Source organism: Corvus hawaiiensis, chromosome 9 (assembly GCF_020740725.1).
Source record: "Corvus hawaiiensis isolate bCorHaw1 chromosome 9, bCorHaw1.pri.cur, whole genome shotgun sequence".
Lineage (NCBI taxonomy): Eukaryota > Metazoa > Chordata > Aves > Passeriformes > Corvidae > Corvus > Corvus hawaiiensis.
The window spans coordinates 8486290-8509080 of NC_063221.1; the positions used below are offsets into that span (position 1 = coordinate 8486290).

Sequence of the window (22791 nt, forward strand, 5' to 3'; positions counted from 1 at the left end):
CCAGCATCAAGGACGGATTGGGGAAAGGCTGGCAGAAAAGCACACAAGCTCATACACCACCTTGGATTCCCCTCAATCACTGCATTTCTTGATATTTTCTTTATCCCTGCCATGCTCTTGCTACTTGCATACCACTGCTTTTTGGTCTAAGCCACCCCCTACTACTATATTCCTTCTGCTTCCACAAGTACCAATCTGCCAGAAAGATTTCTGCCATTCAATAATTTCTTCCTGCTTTTCTCCTTCCACTTTTGGATTTAAGACCCACATTCCTGAAGCCAGATTCCTTTTCTACTCTGCATTCCACAGAGCAAAATCCTAATATATGAAGGCAGAGAGGGAAACTGGGAGGGGGGAGGAAAAAATGGAGAAAGCAAGGGGGTTGAAAAACAGATTACCAAACCTTTTTTTGGATTTAGGACTATCTTTAAGTACCACTAAAATAGGAACTTGAAAATACAAATAGACTCCACCGAAAATTTGCAATTTATCATAAGTACAAGATAATTCTGTTTACTGGGAAATGAAGAAAAGAAATGTGAAAGGTAATTAAAGCCCATTTATTGACTGAGAAATATGCTCACATGTTAAAAATGTGTATTATGAGACACACCTGCATCTATTTAAAGGTCATTTGACTACTGCAGAGAGAGAGCACATTCAAAGCAAGACCCCTGGCAGCTATAAAATGTTGTGTCTGTGGCAGTCAGCCATTGTATGAGTGAAGCCAAAAGCTGTGCATTAATTCTCTGTGCCACACATTTACTGACAGAAGGAGACTCGGGTATCAACTTTTCAATAAGTTCCTGTTGTTGGAGGGTTTGTTTGCTTCATAGATTAAAGACATTTGGCTCAAGGCATGGAAGGTTTTTGTTATGCTAAATGAAATCAGCTGTAGCAGTAATGTGAAATGCTTCTTCAACCTCATGGGTGTGCTGCCTAAGACAGCACAGGGTGAATCTCACAGCTCTCAGAACACTTAGGAGGAGGGAGAGAGATGTCCCAGCTGTTTGAGAGAGCAAGATGAACACTTGGAAAACGTTTTTATCTTCAGACACCCACACAAAAACTAACAGGATAGGCAATAATTTTGTTGGCTTCAGCAAGCAAAGCTCTGGGTCACTGCACCGTGACACTTTTTGTACTGTACCTGTTTGCTCAGAAAGAAGGAATCAAAAGCTCAGCCTGAGCCAGACATCTCAGAAGTTCTTTGAGCAGTGCTGCTCTGGGGGCTCCCACGGTAACTTTTGCTAACAGACTTGTTTGGATCCCTCTCTACAGCAGTCATGAATTTACATTTTTCCAATGCAAAACACAACTTGCTAAGTTCACGCCTAAAGTCTTCAAAACTCCATTTTGGTTTTAAGCTGATAGTAAAAAGTAGGGGATTGCGGGCTTTTTTTTGTTTTGGGATAGTTGTTTTGGGGTTTTTTTGTTCATTTGGTTTGGTTGGGTTTTTTTAAAGACCTGGCCAATCTAAGAATTACAGCATTGTGAACTCCTCCAAGGTTTGATAAAGCTCTTTTCAAATAGTAACAGATGAACTTTTAAACACGTGACATTTCTCAGGAGACTCTGATTTTATCTGATGATGATATAGAATATGCCCAGTAAGAAAAAGAAGCTACTATGTATTTGGTTTCCCTTGTAAATAGCAGCGTCAGGGACATGAACTTAATACTTGTTCCCTTGCAATCTGAGCCATTTCAGTACTCATCAGTGTATGGGCTACCCTCCTGCAACTGATACCTATTCTAGAACAGAGGGCCCCTCCTGCTGCTTAATTTGTTTTCAAATATGGATTAACTGGAACTGCAACAGGACCCACTCTTCCCAGAATATCTATGTCAGACAGACATTTCAGGAAAGACTGCTATACCCCAGATTCCCACCACACCTCAATCAAACTTAACGTTGAAATACAGGTAAGCCCTGCAGTGGCACTTTAACTTGATGTATTAAAATTTCAGGCAAATATAATTCTACACTTAACAGTGCTTCTTATTAAAGTATGTAAACTCTAAGGACCTTTTCAAGTTAAGGATCTGGGAGTAACAACTGCAATCAGTTAGGACACTATGGTCCATTTCCAGCAGCCAAACACGATGGATTTTGACTGCCCCAGACATTACCATGCTGAAGTTTGTGGGTTTTTTCTTTTGGCAAGAGATTATAAAAGACCTTTCAGAATCTGTCAACCAGCAGTCAGCAAAATTATTTCTGGGAAAAACTGGAAAACATAGAACAATGTGCTGATACCCACTTGAAAGGCAGTCATCGATGTTACTGTCACAGTCCCCTCCAGTGAAGCCAGGCCGACATTCACACAGGTAACTGCCCTGGATGTTGTGGCACAGAGCATGGTTTTTGCAGGGCTTGGAGAGACACTCATCAATATCCACCGTACATCTCTCCCCTGAAACATGGAGAGTCCAGCAGTGAGATCCCTCATAAAGCAATAGCCAAGAGGCTCAGTGCCAGCACTGCTCAGCACTGAAAGCACAGCACATTCCCCATCCATTTTACCTTCCCAGCCAGGGGCACATTGGCAGGTGTAGCCTTCAGAGTCAGGAGATTCTTGGCAGATTCCCGAGTTCTCACAAGGATTAGGGGAACAAGGAGAAACCACCACCTGGCAGTTCACACCTGGAGAGCAGAAGCAGAAGAATATGCTGCTAAGAGCTTGGTGCTTCTTGGAAGAATGAACAAAAAAGTTGTAACTCACATGATTATCCCACACGGCAGTGGAAAGCACTGCCACGTTTCGAAAAATCACAGCAGAAGGAAAAGGAGAGCAGAGCACTCCTCATGGGCTCAGTGTAGAAGCAGCCATGGTCATCCTGAGTTTAATGCCCCTCCAATTTCCAGTGCATTTATGTAAAGCACTGCCACGTTTCGAAAAATCACAGCAGAAGGAAAAGGAGAGCAGAGCACTCCTCATGGGCTCAGTGTAGAAGCAGCCATGGTCATCCTGAGTTTAATGCCCCTCCAATTTCCAGTGCATTTATGTAAATTTCATAGTTTACAAGGAAAATTAAGCTAACCTTCCAACAGGACATTTCTTAATGAGTCCAAACAAGGCTTAGACAAGCCCTTGCTAAGTATTCTGCTACTGTATCATGTCTACACAAACTGACTGTACTTTACCTTAATACAATCATGGCATTTCCCATCTTCATTACTATTTCCAAGAAAAGAAATGACATTAAAAGTGCAATGAAATAAAAAGGAAAAAGATAACAAACTTTTCTCTGAATTTTCACCTTTGAATCCTTTCCTACAGGTACATCTGTATCCATTCAACAGATCTTCACAAGTTCCTCCATTCTGGCATGGGTTTGATTTACATTCATTCCCTTCTGTTGAACAGTAATCTCCTATCCAGCCGGGATCACAGACACACTTGTACCTTGAAAGGCAAAACAGCACTAATTTTAGAGCATTCTGAAGTTACTCCTCTACCAGTTTCTCCTGCAGATTAGTTTTGGAGAGAAAACCAGAAGAACTCTCTTTAGAAGAGCCCTAAGTTATTTTAGATTGCTTACTCCAGCTGTATAGTTTTGAAAATACTGAAAATAAACCCTCCCTTAAAACCACACTTCCCTCGTTACAGTTTTCACAGTGTTCAGTCAACCAGCAATATGTTTCTGCTTTGATAAGACCATCTCAACATATTCAAACAAAGACAGAAAAAAAAAAAAATTAAAAAAAAAAAAGTGGAGGGGAACAATAGGTTCCAAAGATAACTAGACTGATTTAATACCAAATAGTGGTTTCAAATGAAAACAGCTGGCTGGGAGCAGGAGCAATCTTCTCCATCACATTTCAAAATCTGAAGTAGAGCACACTCCACCCATATGACGTAGAACCAAGGACTTGGTGAATCACCTTGGACTCAGGCCACACAACACACACTGGCCTTTCTCCCTGCCCTACAAACATGGCTTCTTTTACCTGGCACACTGTGAGGTGTACGTGGGTATAAATGTAAATGCAGGTGACAGATGACAGATGAGATGGACAAAAATCTGTTTCCCAAGCTTACAAGGAGGCTGAATTAGCAATAAAAGCAGCCTTCCTGCCAGCTCCCGGGAAAGTGCTGCATCCTGCCCTGCAGAGCTACCCACAGCAGTAAATCACTTCCTTGCCCAAGTGCTGACAACACTTCCCAGGATGTGGCACATATTTAGGAGGCTATTCCATGTATAGTTGAGAAATTTCACAAACAAAACAGCCCCAGCCTTACCATTACCAAAAAGAAGTCTGATTTAGGGCTCCCAAAATCAGCATTTTGTCTTCCTGGATGGGAAGATTCAGAAGCAACTACTGCCATCAAAATAGCCAGAGAGAATTTTCCTTTCTTTTCTCAGACATGTAACAATATGAGTAAAGCAAACAAAATCTCAGCCTTGGACAAAGTGTCCTTAGTCAAATATCCATCCCTAGTGCAAAAGTTGTCAGCCTGTTCCTTGATACAGTGTTTGGTTAGGAAGAACAGCACTAGCTAATAAAGATAGTCCCCACGCTCGATGCTTTAAGAGTTTGATGGAATAGATTCCTGCTGCTCCCCAAAGATTTAATTTGGAACCATTTCTTTATTTTAATTGCACTCACTTAACCCACTAAAATCACCAAACCCTCCCTCTAGATGGTGGCAGTACACCCTGCATTACATGCCTATGCAAAACCAGCAAACAACACAAGGCGGGACAGAAAAATCTATGCTGAAACACCAGGCTGCAGCTGGTGAATGAAGGTCTACACCTTACTGTGATTATGTCATGGGCATCAGATAAATTGGGATCCTAATCTGAGAAATTACAGAAAAATAGGAAGTCTGAACAAAGCAAGAAACAGTAATACAGAAGGCAGCAGGTAGGTTTAATGAGTAGTTACCCAGTAGCAATGTGTGTGCAGTTGCCATGCACACAGGGGTTACTGAGGCAGCCATCTGCCTGGGACTGGCAGTGGGGATGGTGGAAGCCCTCAGGACACACACACCGAAAGCCGTTCACCTCGTTGATGCACGTCCCACCGTTGTGGCAAGGGCTGGATGTGCACTCGTCAATGTCCGCATTACAGCGGGGGCCTAGAGGGAAAAAACAGCACTTACTAGGCAGCATTTCTTAAAAGAGTGTTTGCTTTGCATATCTGCAAGAACACACACTGAGACACAGCCCAGGGAAGCCAATGCAGCAGCATGGAGCTCACATGCCTCCGTGCTTTAACTCAAGCCAAGAGAAGCATTTCTGAGAGATGCAGCACTTTCCTGTGCCTGGAAAACAGCACTTGCACTCAACCAGTATTTATAAACCATTCAAGAATCTCCACTAAAAATCACCGGTTAATATTGATTAGGAAAACAAAAATCACTCAGCTGTATCATGCTTGCAACAAACCTCTTGAGCTCCACTTGTCACAGCCCTGCTCCTCTGTTTTGAAGTACCTACCCTTTGAACAACCAATACTGCCCAAATGTCTGCAGTAAATACAGTTCTTGTGGTTTATTGCGCAAAAGGGGCTCTAAAAAACACCGTTTCCTGTTTTGCCTGCCTCTGATTACGACTGCAAGATCCTTGAAGTAGTGACCAAAAGGCCTTGTGAGGCTGGAAAGCTAAACAGAGTGAATGATGCAGTAAGTTGAAAGCATTTTTGACATAAGGAAATGACAGAGTAACAAGACCCCAGGCAAGCCAGCTCCTTAAAGACTGGAATATGCCAATTCATCATATTACTGAATTATTTTAACAGCACAACAGTAAGAAATTCAGCAGGATAACAAATATGGTATGCCAGCAACGAAGAAGAGTAGAAGGCATGAGTGATCAGGATCAGCCCTCATCTTGTTCTGGGGACTAAGAGTACCACCATGCCAGAGCCGCAGGAAGGAAGGAGCATCAGAAGTTTAGAAAGACCCCAAGAGAAAAGCACAAGACACATGAAACCTTTTAATGCTCTTTCTAATGCATTTCAGATCTATTCTAATCAGAATCATTAATTAATAAACAGTGACAAACGTGATGAGAAAACTGTTATGAACAGTACCAGCTGCCTTACAACAATTATTTTATATTACCTTCCATGGCTCAAAACACAAAGTCCCCTATAAGCAGTGGTGAGATGTACTTTAGTCGTCAGAAAGAGTCCTGATGTTGACTTAAAGTTCTAAACATGGATCCAGAAGTGTCTAACCACTTCTTTTTTCAGCCCCACTTTTACTGTACCAGAGAAATTTTATAGTTTAAAAAGAAAAACAGAACAGACCATGCTATGAAAGAAAAGTACTGAAAAAATCAGGTTGTTCATCTGGAGACTTCAGAGTGGGAAGCAACTCATGAGAACACCAAGTTAATGCTTTGATTTCACAGAAATAGAAATACAGTTCATGGTCAAAGCCCAAGGTAGTGTCTAATCAAAAACCTCTCCATATTGTCCACAGTCTCTCTGTCCCTGGAAAGAGGCTGTAAATAATAAACCAAAGTCATGTGGGTTTATGTGTTATAAAACCAAGAACCATGAATTGGACTTAATTACCTAACAAGAATGGCATTTCACAGCACAGATTAGGCCATTTTTCTGCTTAGTAGAACTGGCTGTAATGTAAGACGCTAAGATCCAAAGATTAGAAGGATTTACCGAGATACCAACTGAATCCCTTGCAGTCAGTATGCAAAGAACTGCTTCCCTGGCTACTCGGATAACTATCTTCAAAACAATTCAGAGCTCTTGGATAGCTGACTTTACCTGTAAATCCAGGTTTGCAGGCACAGTTGTAGCGATTAATGCCATCAATACAGTCCCCGTGAATGCACGGGTTACTGGCACAGTCATCAAAGTTATTTTCACAGTTTACTCCTGGATTAAAAAAAAGGAGTTAGAGGAATAAGGAGGGCATATCTTACAAAGAAGGCAACAAAGCTATTTCCCCAAAATAGCCAAATTAAGAATCCCACCTGCTTCAAAGTTACATTGGGGGCAACTTAAACAGGTGATGATGCAGAAGCACTGCAACACCAAGGAATGTCACCTGAGTCACTGGGTGCTCACTGAATATGATCCTTAACTTGTACTAAATATTTAAACAAAGGAATAAACCTTTTTGAACGCTATGCCTAATTTTTCTGCGTGCCTGATTTTTTTGGAGTAAAGAGGAAGCAAATTCTCCCAAGATCAGTTGCAGTACCAGTGAGGCTTAGGCAATCCAGGCAAGCACACCAAAGTTCAGCAAGGAAAAGTAATGTGAAAATGATACTCTCATATCATAACCTGTCTCAAATTTAGCACACACCAAAGCACACAAGAAATTACTACATGCTTGAATTCTGTTTGACTCCAAGCCTTCCACTTGGGTTTTATGTACCTGAGGTGCCCAGCAAACAGTTGCACTGGTAGCCATTGACCAAGTCGATGCAGCGCCCTTGATGGAGGCAAGGATTACTGTGGCACTCGTCTATCTGCTCACTGCATATGGCACCCATGTAGCCAGGATTACAGATACACGTGTAGGAATCAATCCCATCCTGGCATTCCCCATGGTGGCAAGGATCAGGATCACAGTTGTTGATATTCTCCTCACAGAGAAGGCCAGTAAAACCTGAGGACAAATGAGCAGGAATAAGTAAGAAGTTAACTGGTAGGATGCTGCAGTGAATATAATGCAGGTATGGAAAGAATTGTATCAAGAATCAGCAAAGTGGCAGAGAGCACAAAGAGTAACTGGGCACCTCAACTGCATTTCCAGCTCTGGAACACAACACTCTCCACTGTTCACAGCATTACGGAATAACATCATGCATGGAGAACCCTGGCATTGGAAGTGGTCACCTTCAGTTTATTTGAAACAGTAGCCATGAGAGGAAACATGTAAATCTCCAACAGAAATATTTACTTGCATCAGTATAAACTATCTGAAGGCACACTCCTGCCATTATTTCCTCTACACAGTAAGAGGGGGACAGAGTGGGGCTGACCTTGTTAGAATGAGAAATTACTGTGAAGATGCTGCTGAAACCTTCCCAAGGGAGCTCCCTTGGCTCATGGTCAAAGCTTCTGCAGCTCTGCTTATTAGAAAGTTTCTTGCCTCTTTCGTTGGGAAACTTTTGAGTAACTGGAATCAAGCACCAACTGCAAATTTATTGAAGGCTGCATGCAACCTCTTGGTTAGGAGGAATGAAACAAGCAATACTTTGGCCAGTTTCATTCTGCTTCAGCTGGGAAACATCCTGAGCAACAGAGACAGACAGAACCTATGCACAAAAAGGGCTAAAGGGTTCAGGAAGCTAAGAGCAGCAAACAACTCCCTCAAAAGCCCTGTTTTCCATGACGGAGCAGAGATATATGAGACAAGGACAATTTCAAATAAATGGTTTTCAGAGCTGCAGTTTTGGAGCAACAGCTCATGCTGCCTTCCAGCAGCTGAAGATCAGGAAGGTAGAACTTCAAATTTCAAGACACCAACTGGAGACTGATACAAACCAAGCTGCAGGGAATTTCAACAGCTGAAGAGTGGTTCTCACCTGAGTATTATAAGTGGATAAGAGGCTCCCCATTTTTCATACAGGTTTGTGGTTATTTCTGTGGTCAAACATACCAGGTGACGGCTAACATTTCCAAGTTCTGCGAACGTATGCTTGGATGAATGGGTGTGGAAGTGGGTGGGGAGAGGGAAGGGAAGCTAGTTAGAGAGATGGATATAAAAAGATGTTAGGGAAGGAGGAAAAACAAACCGATAAGGGGACAAACAGTGGCAGAGGGGGGAAAAAAAGAGAGCAGAGACAAATAAAACAGGAAGGACCTGAAACAACTCAAGAAAAGAAAAGCCATGATCTACCACTGGGAAGGAGAAGTGGAATAATGCCAGAAGGGAAAGAAAAGACAAAAAGCAAGCAGTAAATAGAGCTATCTGTACAGCATTTGGCCAAACATTTTGCAGTTTTCAATCACGTCAGCAGCCGGCGATTACCATTCAGGGAACAAACATATCACTCGTATTATGAGATTAATAGAGCAAGAACATACTCAAACATTATTGTCCAGTAACTGACCTACCCCCATGAAGAATTCCACATTTCAGTCTTATAGAAGGCTGTCAATATTAAATATAATACTTAGCACACGTTCATTCAAAAGTCATTACCTTGCCTGCTATTGTGGCTCAACTAAGCCACTTCTAGATCAGGTATATTTCCTGGATCTCTTATAACTGAACATACCTCACCAAAACATGATTTCTCTCTTTGCAGACAAGAGTTAGACTAGGAAAAAAACATCTGAATATAGAACATGAGAATCCTTCAGACAGGATGGAAAACAGCCCTAACACAGAGTCCCTCTTCCATTTTCAGTCAAAGATTTAACCAAGGATTTTACTAAGAACTGCTGCTTCAGTAACATGCATTTGGTTGCTTTCAGCCTAAAAATGCTCCATACATCATTTGCCTTCATGGAAGCAGTTGTTTTCCCTCCTCAGGTGGGAAATCTAGAATTTCTGTACTGAGGTGATTTATGCAGTTTTAGTGCCAAATTCAGAATCTGCTTTTCAAGGCACATCTCTCTACACTGTCCTCCTCCCCACGACCCAAATCCTCCTAGGCCTGATAAGCTCTGCACTCTCAGTGAATGAAAGCAACCAGAACACACATCAGCTTGAGAAAGACTAAGACAGTTTCCAAGTTTGGATAAGATTTGAGCTTTTTCTTCTTTTTGCAAGTGTCTGCTTAGTTTGTCACATGAAGTAATCAAAAGGAAAATTCTGACCACAGTAATTATTCCTCTCCTGGTCAGAACTACTGCATTCTCCTTCTTCCAACAAATTCAGTGCCTCTTCAGGAACTTTGGGAATGGTAGAGACCATGTGTGTGAAAAGGCAGACTATTTTTAGGCTAATCTCTCCTACATTCTGTGCAGTGAAGTCAAATTTATCTTAATTTTTTAATTGGAATGATTCAAAATGAGAAAAGTTGCACATAAATCTAACCAACCTCACTGCACATTGCTGGGACTAAGATAACTCCAGGAATCGTTCAGCTTCTTCCCTAATGGAAGAGCTAAAGCCAATGCATTTCATACCTGAATCTGTATCATGAGCAGTGTATCAGGCACCCTTGACTGAAAGCAACCAAGAGTAGTTCCTTACTGAGAATTAGAATATAACAGCTCTGAACCCTCTTATTTGACCAGATGTAAAAACAAAGATAAAAACATATCTACATCATCCCTGGAGGTCAAAAGATAACAAAATCCTATAATTAAACCTGATGCTTCTAAATACGTAATTTACCAGGCATTTAAAAAAACCACCTGAGTTCCAGCCACAGCTCTATCAAAATTTTTGTGTGATACCTGACAAATCATTTCAACTATTCCTTGGCAGGCAGTTACTATGTGGTATTTCTTCCACAACTGTTACTGCATTTCAGTCTTAGCCTTTTGACATTAAATAGCCTGATGCAACAGAAATCAGAATGCACAGTAGCACTGCTCTGTCCATCTCTTGGTTTTGAACTGTACATGATATTATCTGACTTGGGCGAAAGGAAGGTAAGCCACAGATAATAGCCTTCGCACTGATGTTTTTCCATATGTGGAACCCATAGTTAATACAGAAGAAGCTGTCATCTTCTGGGAAGCAAAAGATGGTGCTGAAAGAGGGAGACCAGAACTCCCACTAATTGCAAACTTAACTGCCACCAGTGAAAGGCTTTCTCTACTTAAATACTCTTCCTTGCACAAAGGAGTAGACAAAGCTTCGCAACAAACAGCCAGCATTTCAGAGAAAGAAAGAAAGAACACTGACATCTTTGTGACCAGCCTTTCACGTATTTAGGTTACATGTTATGTCCATCCAGGGGCTCTGAACACAAGACTGACCTGTGGCACACTGGCACTCGTAGCCGTTGGGGTGGTCAATACATTTGGCTCCATTGAGACACGGCGTGCTGGAACAGTCATCTATGTCAATCTGACACACAGCACCACTGAATCCTGCAAGGCAGAGAAACAGAAGGAAATCCAGGATCACTCAAAGGAGTTCATATAGACAGCTGCACTGTCAGGAATTATCTATTAGCAAATCCTCAAACCCACCCAAATATAAGATCAGCAAATCTACATTCAACAGCATCATTAAACACACACACCATGCCCTGGGTGGATTGGTTCCTCATCCAACCCACCATCCAAAGATTCTGTCTTCCAGGTCAAAGGAGCCTCAGCTTGAAAACTGAGATGGCCAAGTCAAACAGAAATAAAGCAGATGGAGCACAAGTGGTGTCCACCACTGGACAGTATGCCTGCCTGTAAAACTGAGAGCCCACCAATAAAAAACTTTCAGGCAATCGAAGCAAGTAGCTAAAAATAAAACAACAGTGAATACATCACTAAAGCCTTCAGACTAGAATTACTACAGCAGTATGGAATGTGGTACAATATAGCACTGTAACTTTCAAAACACTTCTTGAAATAGCTAACAAACTATTGACAGGTGATGTCAGATGATGCAGAACCTTGGGCACTCCAAGAAAAAAAAAAATCAGGAATTCTTCCTGGAGGAAGGAACCAAAGCAAGAGCCTGAACATCATTAGTCAATAAGAAGGGATGTGAGCAGGCTTTTGTCATGTATATTCTGAACTCGAAATTTTTTGTAAGCCATGAAGAAGACAAGTGATGTTCACCCTACAGCTAACATTGATCCCTCAGCTCAGCACTCTTCCTTTTCTAGTGAAGCCCAATCCACCTCCCTCCTCATGCAAGCAGCATAAACCATACTGATGCAAAATCACCTTCTGCCTAAAAACCTCAGAAAAAGACAAGAAGCATGCAGAGGGTCTGATCTTTAAAATGTGTTGAGAATCTCACTAAAATTTCCACAATAACAGAAGCTTGTGTTGCCAACTTCCCTTTTGGATGAGGTGTCCAACTGTGTGTTTCTCAATGCTTACCCAGTTACAGGCACAATATTATTGGAACCAATACAGGACTATTCTTATTTAATAGCAATTGCAACTTACTCAAACAGGTGCTGCCCTAAGAACAACAGAAACTCACAATAGAAACTCACAAGAAACATATCACCCACAACATCTGTGCAGTTCTTGGTAGGGTGAAGCAGGAAAAGCTTCCAGAAATAAGAACTCACCAGGAGGACAGACACAGAGGAAGCGGTTGACTTTATCAAGACACACTCCATTGTTCACACAGGGATTACTCAGACATTCATCAATATCTTCTTCACAGTGAACACCTTTAAAACCTGTTAAAAAAGTAAAAATAAATAAGAAGAGGTGACCAAAGGCCTTTGAAAGTGCCCTTGAGAGTCTAACTGCCTCTTACACCAGTGCTGAAAGTCTAAGTAGAGTTCCATTGCAAGTTTGCAGTCTGGACAGAAACTATGAGGTAAGAATAACACCAGAGGTTAAAAATGGATGTTGAATGAGTAGGTTTCACTGTCGCTGAAGATGCTCACCTAATCATCAGCAGCAGAAGTCTATGCTGAATTCACACCTAATGTTTTCTTCCACTTGAGAAGGGGTTATGTCAATTACTTTGAAAGGTATCAATACTATCAATATATATCAATAATATATTACTTTATACCAATGTAACGTAAAAGGTATATAAACAAACACAACAGATAGTTTTAGCTCAAGGGCTTTTAGCTAATGGCAGAGTACAAGAAAAATATTAAGAAGGGTGAAATACTTGGAACTAGAATTCCACCTTTCAAAACAGATTATATGATAATAAATACTATATTAATAAAAACTCATTGTAGTTGTCAAGGTATCAGCTGATCACCTGCAGGCATCACAATTCTTTATTTATATTTATATTTTTAGTACTTTATAAGTCTGTGCAACTGGCAACTTGCATCCTTTTCTTTTTTCACCACTTTCTATCAAGAGTGCAAAATAGAAGACTAATACTGGTCATTGGTTACATTGGCCATACAAATTCTACAAGCACAATTTCAATCAAGTAGCTTCCTTTACAGTTATTTCCTCAGGTCAATGAGAACTTACATTATTTGAGATATTTCAAACAAAGAAAAACCCCAAACAGCAGTATCCCAAATTGTCACATGCATACCTCAAAACACAGTCAGTCTCACACATGCCCTTTACCAGGTATAGTAACAAATATGTTCACACATACTCAGCTCAGAAGGCTAACTTCCTTCGCTGATGCAGAGACTGGTTTCTGTCTCAGTCCTCTAATTGCCTTCTCCCTCCCACACACAAATGCCAGGTCCTCCTGGCTGGTGCCACAACAGCAGGCTCTCTCCCACTATTTAGCCTCATCCCTTTGCAGCTTTGTGTTCCACCTCAGCAGAGCTGGCAGCCCTCCCTAAGCTCTGCCTTCTGGGTTCTTCCTTTGCTGGAAGTCCCATCTGTGTCAGAAACTCCCCTCACCTGGCATACAGAGACACGTGAACCCTCCAATTTTATCCAGGCAGGTGGCATCATTTTGGCACGGATTTGAGTGGCACTCATTGATGTCCATCTCACAGCGAGGTCCTGTGTAGCCCTTCAAACACTCGCAGTGGAAAGAGCCCTCTGTGTTGACGCATTTCCCGGCGTGTTCACACGGATTGCTGTTTGCTGCAAGAAAAGAATATACATGTGTCAAAACCCCTCCTCAGAGCAGGAAAGCCACAGCACTCTTTATTAGTCATGGTCTTTTCCAGTGGGCATTCCTTTCTGACAAGTAATACTGGGGAAAGACTGTTCATCCTTCTGGGGAAAGGCTGCTGAAGAAAACAGTGGCAGTTACTTGCCTGTCAGGGGCAAAAAGAAGGAATGCTGTCACTACCAGGAACCAAAGGAGTAACTCTGCTTCACATTACTAATGACAGTTCTTAAGCGAAAAGTATCAGCTAGCAGGGATTAGAGAACTAATGATGCTATCAAGACCTTATTTCCAGATCATATTTTACATTTACTTCATTCCTGAGGCTGACAAGATGCTGCCACAGCCACAAAACAGCCAAACTTGTCCTTTGTGTGTTTTCAAAAAGGAACAGCACTCTTGTCCAAGGCAGACAGAATAAAATTCAAAGAAGCGCTTCTTTCCAACTCTTTCCATGAGTGCTGGTTAGGCATTACCTTCACGCATCACACTCTAGAAGCATGAACGAGCACTCACAAAACTGTAAGTAAGTCTGTAAGAGTCCAGTTAATCCCCAAAACAACACAACAGCATGCTATCAGAGAACTACAGCTTCAAAAGCCCACGTGGTCACCAGTCTTGGAAGGCACTCAAAAGATCCAGCCATATTCTGGCTGTCAAACAGCCTTGATATATTTCTACTGAGGCCGTAGCTGCTACAGCTCCCACATGAACTGCGGTACTTTCACTGCACCCTGCAGTTCTAAGGGACAGCTTAATTATCACATCTGTTTGCATGCACTCCCCACACAATGCTAAAGCCCTCTTGCACAAGGAAGAATAGTTAAGCATCTTGCTGGTTTTCATACTCCAGTTCAAACATGGACAACTATTCTGGCTCAGCCCTTTGCCCCAGGTCTCACACAGGGTTTAAAACACAACCAAAGACACTGAAATGGAAGGGGGAGAGCAGGAAAGGAGTCACACTTGTGTGGAGAAGCTATGACAAAATGTGTATTTTAGCACTCACAGAGAGCAAACAGAAACTCACCCATTGCACATTCATCCACATCCTCAGTGCAGTCTGCTCCCTTATGGCCTTGAGGACAGGTGCAGATGTAGTTTCCATTCACAGGGTTGGTGTCACACAGAGCACCTTTCTGGCATGGATTGCTAACACAGGCATCATCCAGGTGGCACAGAAGACCTAGAGAAGCATCCAAGAGTTTATTAAAAAAGAGAAATGAAGCAGTCAGATGGTATTTTACAAAAATTCCATGTCCTGATATTTCAAATAGAGACTCCCACACCTAGAAACTTGAGCAATATCTTACAGGCTTAAGCCATAGGGAATTCATCACACACTTAAAGAACATTATATTTAAATACAAATTCTGTTATTTTAGAGGTGTCTCCAGCACTTCTGAAGCAGTAAAATGACTGACCATTATCAAAATTGCTTCCTTGGAGCAGTTAACTAACTCTTCTCTCAAGCCAGCAGGATAATTTTTCTGACAGCTGAAAAGGTGCCCATGAAGCTCACTTAAATTCAGATATGCAGATCACTTTTATTTCCATGTAGTTAAGAGATACACTTTCACCTAACCTAAACCAGAAAATTTTCCACTGTACCAGTGAGGATTGCCCAGATCCTCACGGAGTCACATAAAAATATCTAAATGTGCCTTCTAGACTCATACAATTATTATATGGGCCATAGAGCAAGTCACACTCACGTGCAGCTTCTCAAGCAAATACAGATTCTGCCAATGGCTAGAAAAAGATCTTTTCTTGCAACCTAAACTGTAGTAAGTTTGTCTGCTAGCCTGATACAAATACTTCTTTGTCCCAGGCTACAGGGGTTTAACAGGTCTTTGCTCATGAACAGTGCTTTTCCTTTTGTTCTTCCTGGTTTGGTGGCGAAGTGTGTAAAATAAACACTTTAAACAAGTGCATAAACCCCAGGAAGCACCTTCCATGAAGTACCAGACTTAAGCAAGTTTTCTGCCCTTACCTGCCTTTCCCTCTGGACAAATGCAGGAGAAAGAAGCCACTCTGTCGATGCAGGTGGAGCCATTGGCACAGGAGGCAGTGAAGCAGTCGTCGATGTTCTTGCTGCAGTCGTCCCCGCTCCAGCCATTGACACAGACACAGGCATAGCCTCCGTTGTGGTTGGTGCAGGTGCCCCCGTTCTGGCAGGCATTGGGCTGGAGCTGGCATTCATCCACATCCTCAGTGCAAAACTGGCCTGGTGCACAGAAACAAGCAGGTTTAATAACACTTCACACACTCAGACTCATGGAGGTTCTTGTACAGACAACATGACCAAAGGGGATGCTGTAGTCCAGCTTGATTGTCACTCCTTAATTCCAGCACATTTGAGTGCCAGAACTTCCACAACACTGTCACCAAATTAGGCAAAGACAACTAGCATCCCTAAATGACCCCAAAGCAGGAGCTGGACTGCAAATGACTTTAAAAAGAATGACTTAAAAAAGACACAGTGTGAGAGCCAGCAGGCAGGCTATAGCACATGAAGATACATCTGCAAGGAGGTGAGAAGCAAAAAGAACGAAGGGCTGCCTGCAGGGCAGCCGGAGGGACTAAGAGAGAAGATGGCATGACAAGAAAATCTTGGCCAAAGTAGTATCAACAGGCCAGGAGCAAGGTAACACTGGTCAGGAGAACTTAATTCTTTCCTATATAATTATGCAATGAAGATTACTCGGTGAGGAAGAATAGAATTCTTAAAACTCTTCTACCTGTAATACTCATTTTCCTTGCCCCAGGTATTGTACAGACAACCACAAATACATGGGGGTTTCTTGGTTGTTGAGGGGTTTTGTTTTTTTCAGTCACAAAATAAATACTCTAAAAATGTTCTTATGACTGGCGATATTAGAGAGAAGAAAACCAATGAACACTCTCAGGGAGGTTTAAGGAAAAGGACCAAAGGACCAGTAAGCATGAAATAATTTTCAAAGGATACTGAACTTTACAGTCACATCTGTGGAAAGCTCTGCAATTCACACTTAGTGAAGTTTTTTTTTTTTTTTGCTGAAATCCATCTTGCTCTGACATCAAAATCTGGAGAACCGACCACTTGCATTAATATTTGCTTCAACAGTTATTCACCTTCCCCATTAAAGTTGTACAGTTTATTTTTAAGCCAAAATTGTTTAGCTGAAGTTTCAAGTCATTTTGAGTTTCCTGAACAGATAAAATTTCATGAGCACCAGCTCATTTTTTCCCAGGCTGGCATATGGGTACACATGTGCAACCACAGAGTGCTGGTCACAGTCCACAATCTTCTTGATAAACTATTTCTCCCCTTTCAGTTACATTAAAAGCTCTCTAAGCACTAAAATATTGCCCTTTTTTTTTTTTGAAGTTTTTTTTTACACTTCTTGGTAGCTTGCTTTTGCCACCCTTCCTAAAACATTGATAGGATGCACACAGCATCAGAAGATGGCTCTTTATCAGAGAGTAAGACTAAATTTGTTTGATGTGACCTTCCCCTCTTCCCCAGCTGACACCATCTCCTCTCCCACTATCTTTCAGCAGCTTTCTGTTAGTTGGGTCAAGACTCTTCAGTAAATCTGCTGCTACCACAAGATTCTCCATTTCTCTTCTCCAGCTACTCTATCTGCTGCACACTTACATTTGCATGGAATTCCCCTCATATTCCAAGAATAAGAAATTCAAGAGCAGGCCATAGATCTTCTCTGCCAATGCACCTGGGCTCCAAATTATTATTATTCAGGCTTGCCAAATTAAAAATACTTATTAGATGTTGATAAGTCACCTTGTTCATTAATGGCACAGAAATAACGATGCAAGAGCACAGACACATCCTCCTCCAATATGCCAAATTGGAACATTTATCATGAACAGGAATCTAAAAATGTCCAAACTTAACCATGTTTAACCATCTACTATACCCATGATTCCTTTTGTTTTCTAAGTACTTAGATAATCTTAGCCTTTGATGCTGTGAGATCTGATTTTTTTTTCACTTAGTAGCAAAGAAATAAAACTATTATTAAAAAATTAAGTTGCACAACTGTGCTCTGTGCATATGTTCCATTCTCTGGTAGGACTACTTCAAAACAATAATTTTATCACTTGAAAAACCATAACAAAATTTTGACAGTAATAATAATTACAACAGAGTTTTCAGAATTAATCTTCAATTCCCGGTTTGCTTAGTGAAACAGTTGGGGAGAAATCAAACCCTTGCTATTGTTATCTGTAAAACACCTCTGTGCATTATGAACAAACAAACCATGCATTTGTCATACTAGAAATGGTTTGTTCAGTGTTGGCTTATCAGTGGCCACCCTGAAAAGAGTCAGTGAGCTGGGGCTGGTTCTGAGCAGTCACGCGTATCTCTCAACTCAACACAATCGACTTGCTTCAAGAAAAAATAATCAAGACATTATTTGCTTATTATAAAAGCGATTTTCCTTCTTTTCTTGGAGGGGGCCCAGCCCAGATCAAAGGACGCCCTCTCTGAGGAACTCTCGCAGCATTTACATCCTTTTGGCTCAGCCAGCCTGAGCCGCTGCCACCAACGCATGAAGAGGTTTTCAGCCACGCCACTCCACAGTGTGATGCCTCTCAAAAAAACCACTTGCCTTTTGACTAGCTGAAGGGAACTCCTGAAATATAACATTCTATGGACTTTCAGCAAGGGTGATTGAGTGTGGGAGTACATGCTTTCAGTTTGCATCTTTTTTGCTTTTGGGGGTTTTTTTGTTGTTGTTTGTGAGGTTTTTTTAAGCAAAGATAAGCACACTACTCCCCCATATAAACTATCAGGGCTTGGTTCTGACTTCACACTTCAAGTGCCACTAGTAATACCAACATTTAGGACTTTTCTAGCTTTTTTTTTTTCCACTAGTACTCATTCTCCACTTCTAGAAAAGACAGTACCAAGTGACATCATTGATGTCCTTACAATACCCTATGTCCTAGGTTATTCCATTTTTCTGCAGCCATAAACTAAAATAAACTTTTAAAAGGTCTATCAATGTCTCCACAAGAGAAGAAAAATGCAGAGCTTAAACTTCTTCAAGCAATTGAACTGTATCTCAAAGGCATAGCACATTTTAGCTGCTTGAATCTGATCCTCACTTAGCTTCTCTGATTGCTAATGCTCCTTTTGCAGCTACCAAATCACAACTGTATTTGTGTTTAATTATGAATATGAATCAGAGCCCCAGCTTAATAGTGTTTGTTTTAAAAACAAAGGAAATTCAATTCAATATATTAAGAGGCATAAATGAACAATTAACTATTGCTTTTACTATTGAGTATTTTAATGAAAAGACCTTGTTCTTAATTGAAAACTTCTGCCAGGTTACTGAGATTTAAAATCAAATGAGACAAGAGTTCTCTGAAACAGTTTATTTATGGGATGTTGCTTTAACTGTAACAAAATTAAATATATTTATTTGTAGCCATATAAGTTGGCAAGCTTATTTTCTGCTTGTTAAGAGTTTCAGGAAGAATCAAGTCCTTCATTCACAGAACTGAAATTCAACTTCCAAGTGCAAAGGCCATTATGGATTGTACAAACTGCACAGTGTAATACACATCCCCGCAACCAAGTGACTTCTGAATGCCACAACTACTGAATGTTAAATCATTCAGCTGCAAGTTTGTGTAGGTGTTTCTTTTCTTGTGCTCTTGCTAGTTTCAATTAAATTTCTAAAAGACACATAGCAACAAACATAGGCTGAACTAGTGAAGTACGAATACACTAACTGAACAATATTTTAATGGAAATGTAGAAACATACACGTAAAAGACAACAAGAAAGGAAACAATTTACTCCAAGAAAGTGATAAAAACCCAGCCTGACCTTGATATTTGCAGAGCCTGGGAAATCAGTAAAATGCCAACTCAGGTTCTCAGTGACCTTGTACAAAGTAAACAGCTAGTCCATGTGGTATTTCAAAATTGAAAACTAGAAGTAGAAAAAGGGAACAGCCTTCAACCCTTAGCATTTTTTGCCCACTATGAAACTAAGTTACTTCCTGCATATTTCCCCTCAGAAAAGCCATATGGAATAAGTCAGACATATTTGCTGCTTTGATTGCTCCCATTTTTAGAGCCTCAGGAACTGCAAGGAACTGCAGGAGCTTCTCTTTTGGCAGACATGGGGTTCAAGGCCTCCCTCAAGTAGTTGTACCAGATCTCATTGATGAGAAACAGCCAGTCCTTCTCCATGTCAGAAAGAAAATAAAGCCTGATTAATACAGGTAAAGCAGCACACAAAATTAGAACAATCCTACACAAAGCGAGGAGCATTAGCTTGAACAAACAAGTCACTAAAACAGTCACCCTGGAAAGGAGCACCAGACATCTCCAAAAGCTGATCCTACCAAACCTTAGAGGGGGCTTGCATAAATCTCAATTCCAACTGCATTGATCCTGCAGCTGAATGCAGGACCTTCAGACAGTTCAATCAGAGGTCTTCATCTTTGGCAGAACAGACTTTCCATAAAGGAGAAAATTTTCTTGGCCTCTTAACAGCTCTCCAGCAGGAAAGTCTGCTGATGCACAGCTGGAGTATCAGAGGCTAAAGCTCCTGAGAGCAGATCTAATACAGTTTAATCACTAAAAACATTTAGTAGGGCAAAGGGTGCAAATACTTTGCTGTGCCTTGAAAAAAAAAAAAATCAGTTCCTTGAAAACTGAGCTGGGAGGAGACTGCAGTGTCCCATTTCTCTCAAAATCACAACCGCCCCAGCAGTGGGCTCAGACTGAACTGGAACTCAGAATATCTTACAAGTTTAGTGATACTGGAAAGGTAATTTGGTGAGAATTGCAAACTGGTCCTCAGGGTCTTAAAAGATTCACTGTGAGCGGAAGCATCAGGTTTCAAGAAGATTTTATGCCCTCGTCCACTCAGTAGCTGAAGAAGTTTGTCACTTATCTCAGACTAACACTCCAGCACAAAGGGAAGAGCTCACCAGCTCTCCTGAAAGGACTACCTGGGAAGTATAAACCAGATATAGACAGAAACTCTCCAAAAGTGGCTTAATTCACAGAATGTTCCAGAGATTGTTTTGAATACAACCAGTGTAGCTCAAGAAAGCATGGCTCATTAGAACTGTTTGCATTTTTAATCCAAGTTTCAAAGGACTACCAAGCGAGAAGGTGAACAGCATCTTATCAAGACTCAAGAAGGGGCTAAGAGATAAGGAACAGTATTTGTATAAATAACCAAATCTAATCATGGCAGAAGGTCATCAGTGCCACACTCCAAAGGACTGTGCAAGTTTCTTCTCCTCTCTAATCACACGTGTGTATATTCAGGATGCCAGCTGGCAGACCACATCTGGCTGGGGAAGGACATTCCTCTGTCCAGTTCTGTCTTGTAACACAAGAAAAATGTCTGCACTGACAGTGCAACCCAACATGTACATCTGTCAGCTCAAAGCTCAGTCTCCTCATGCTCCTGTGTGAGTCTTCTCAGCAAATGGAAAGGGGAAAAATTGCATGGAACCATTGGGCCTTCTAGGAAAACGGTATCCATGAAAAATACTTTAGCTCCCATGTTTTTGAATTGTGTATTTGTAAAAGCATTCCATTTAATCTTTAACCCTCAGAACCATCCATACTTCTTGAAATAACTCAGTAACAATGCACACACGCACTGGAGCATCTAATTAATGACTGAGAAGGTGATGAAACAGTAGGCAGTGGTAGCTTTAACAAAATAACATTACATTTTCCAAGAGGAAGTCAGGGATTTCAGACAGATTCAACCAAGTGAGGCAGCTGGGCTGTGCAAGAGCAGGCGAGGCTCGATGCACAAACGCCAAGCAAAATACAAAGGCAAACAGACTTGCAGCAGAAAGTTTGGGTCAGGCACTCCTTGAGGAAACATCAGCTTCCCTAGAAGAGCTCAGTGGGGACCTCTACTCAACCACAGCTTTAATCAACAAAATAAACATCTCTGAGCCGACATTTGACTGCAAGGAACAATAACTAATGCAAACACTTGTTGTTGTGCAATGGCGATGGCACAGCCTCAGTCAGGAATACATTTTACAGTATTGAAGCCACCTCCTCTGAATAAAAGAAGAGGTAGAATTCATAATCTGACAGACCAATGGAGAGAAAAATTTCCTAAAAGACTTATAAGGGAAGTGCTTTTCTCCACAAAGGGAGAAAGACAGCTAATTAAGAGTAGAATACCTAGTTATTGCAGGGTATGCAGATACAGCACATGGCAAAGTCTACAAAAGAAAATATTTCATTGTTTACATAATTTGCTTTATTGACACTAGGTAGCTCAAAGCAGAGAGCTTCAAACTTCTCTGAAAAAGGCAGCACCTTTATACAGACCAAAATGTCCTGAGCAATAAACAGGCAATACTGAAAGGGATCTCAAGTGTGATGCCCAAATTACATCCGAATTCTAGACCCTTCAACAAAGCCGTCTCCACAGCTCCCTGCAGGCAATCCAACAAATGAGACTGATACTTTCAACTCCAACGATCATTTCAGGGCACACAGAATTCTATGGACTACACTGTTTGCACCTGCCAGAGTAGCATATGTATTTAGTAAAGGTCTTCCCTGTGCTTAAGTATTACAGTAGTTTCCAAGAAAAAAGGACTGAAGCCAACTATTTTTTCCCGTGCAGGAGTTTTCTAAAGAAGAAGAATCACAGCTCTCAAAAACGTGCTCCTTCCTCAGGATCTTACAGCATCTTTCTTCCAAAGCAGTAGCAGCCATTCCCAAACCTCAGGTGCTGGGGTTTTGGTTTTGCTTTTATTAGATCTCAAATAGATGTCAAATACCATCAAAGAGACCATAAAATTTAAGAGCTTAATATAGAATTTGAACAATTGAAGATGAATCTACAATTGTAATGAGCAGAGTACACATCTGTGTTTATTTTAGGCTAATATGGTGGAGAAAAGAGTTTAATTTCATAACCACATGGGAAGCATGCACTGGAACTAATGGGCTTTTACAAGGGATTTTACAACCCCCAGATACAAAACTCTGGGCTTTAAGAGACTTATGCACGGCCTGATCCATTAAATACTGCCCTAAATCACTCCCCACAGACTACTGGGTAGAGGGCAGTCCTGACTGAACTCTTCAGAGGCAGTAATACAAATGATCAGAACATGATTCATTAAAAATTCATTAAAATTGAT

The 22791-nt window shown here is 41.2% G+C and overlaps 1 protein-coding gene across 4 annotated transcripts in view; it reads right to left on the bottom strand.

The window, feature by feature from the left end:
• NOTCH2 (notch receptor 2) overlaps window positions 1-22791 on the bottom strand; it is an 83233-nt gene that overhangs the window by 27953 nt on the left and 32489 nt on the right. For 2 of the 4 annotated variants that reach the window (XM_048312450.1, XM_048312452.1), the window contains exons 6-16: window positions 15621-15854; window positions 14658-14813; window positions 13411-13599; window positions 12138-12251; window positions 10870-10983; window positions 7361-7594; window positions 6745-6855; window positions 4897-5089; window positions 3264-3409; window positions 2527-2646; window positions 2264-2416 (exon numbers count right to left, since the gene is read on the bottom strand). In XM_048312450.1, the coding sequence (XP_048168407.1) occupies window positions 2264-2416; window positions 2527-2646; window positions 3264-3409; window positions 4897-5089; window positions 6745-6855; window positions 7361-7594; window positions 10870-10983; window positions 12138-12251; window positions 13411-13599; window positions 14658-14813; window positions 15621-15854 (1764 nt within the window). Of the gene's footprint in view, window positions 1-2263; window positions 2417-2526; window positions 2647-3263; window positions 3410-4896; window positions 5090-6744; window positions 6856-7360; window positions 7595-8516; window positions 8833-10869; window positions 10984-12137; window positions 12252-13410; window positions 13600-14657; window positions 14814-15620; window positions 15855-22791 lie in introns of those variants that run through there. The other 2 variants (XR_007205307.1, XR_007205306.1) reach the window with 2 other exon arrangements.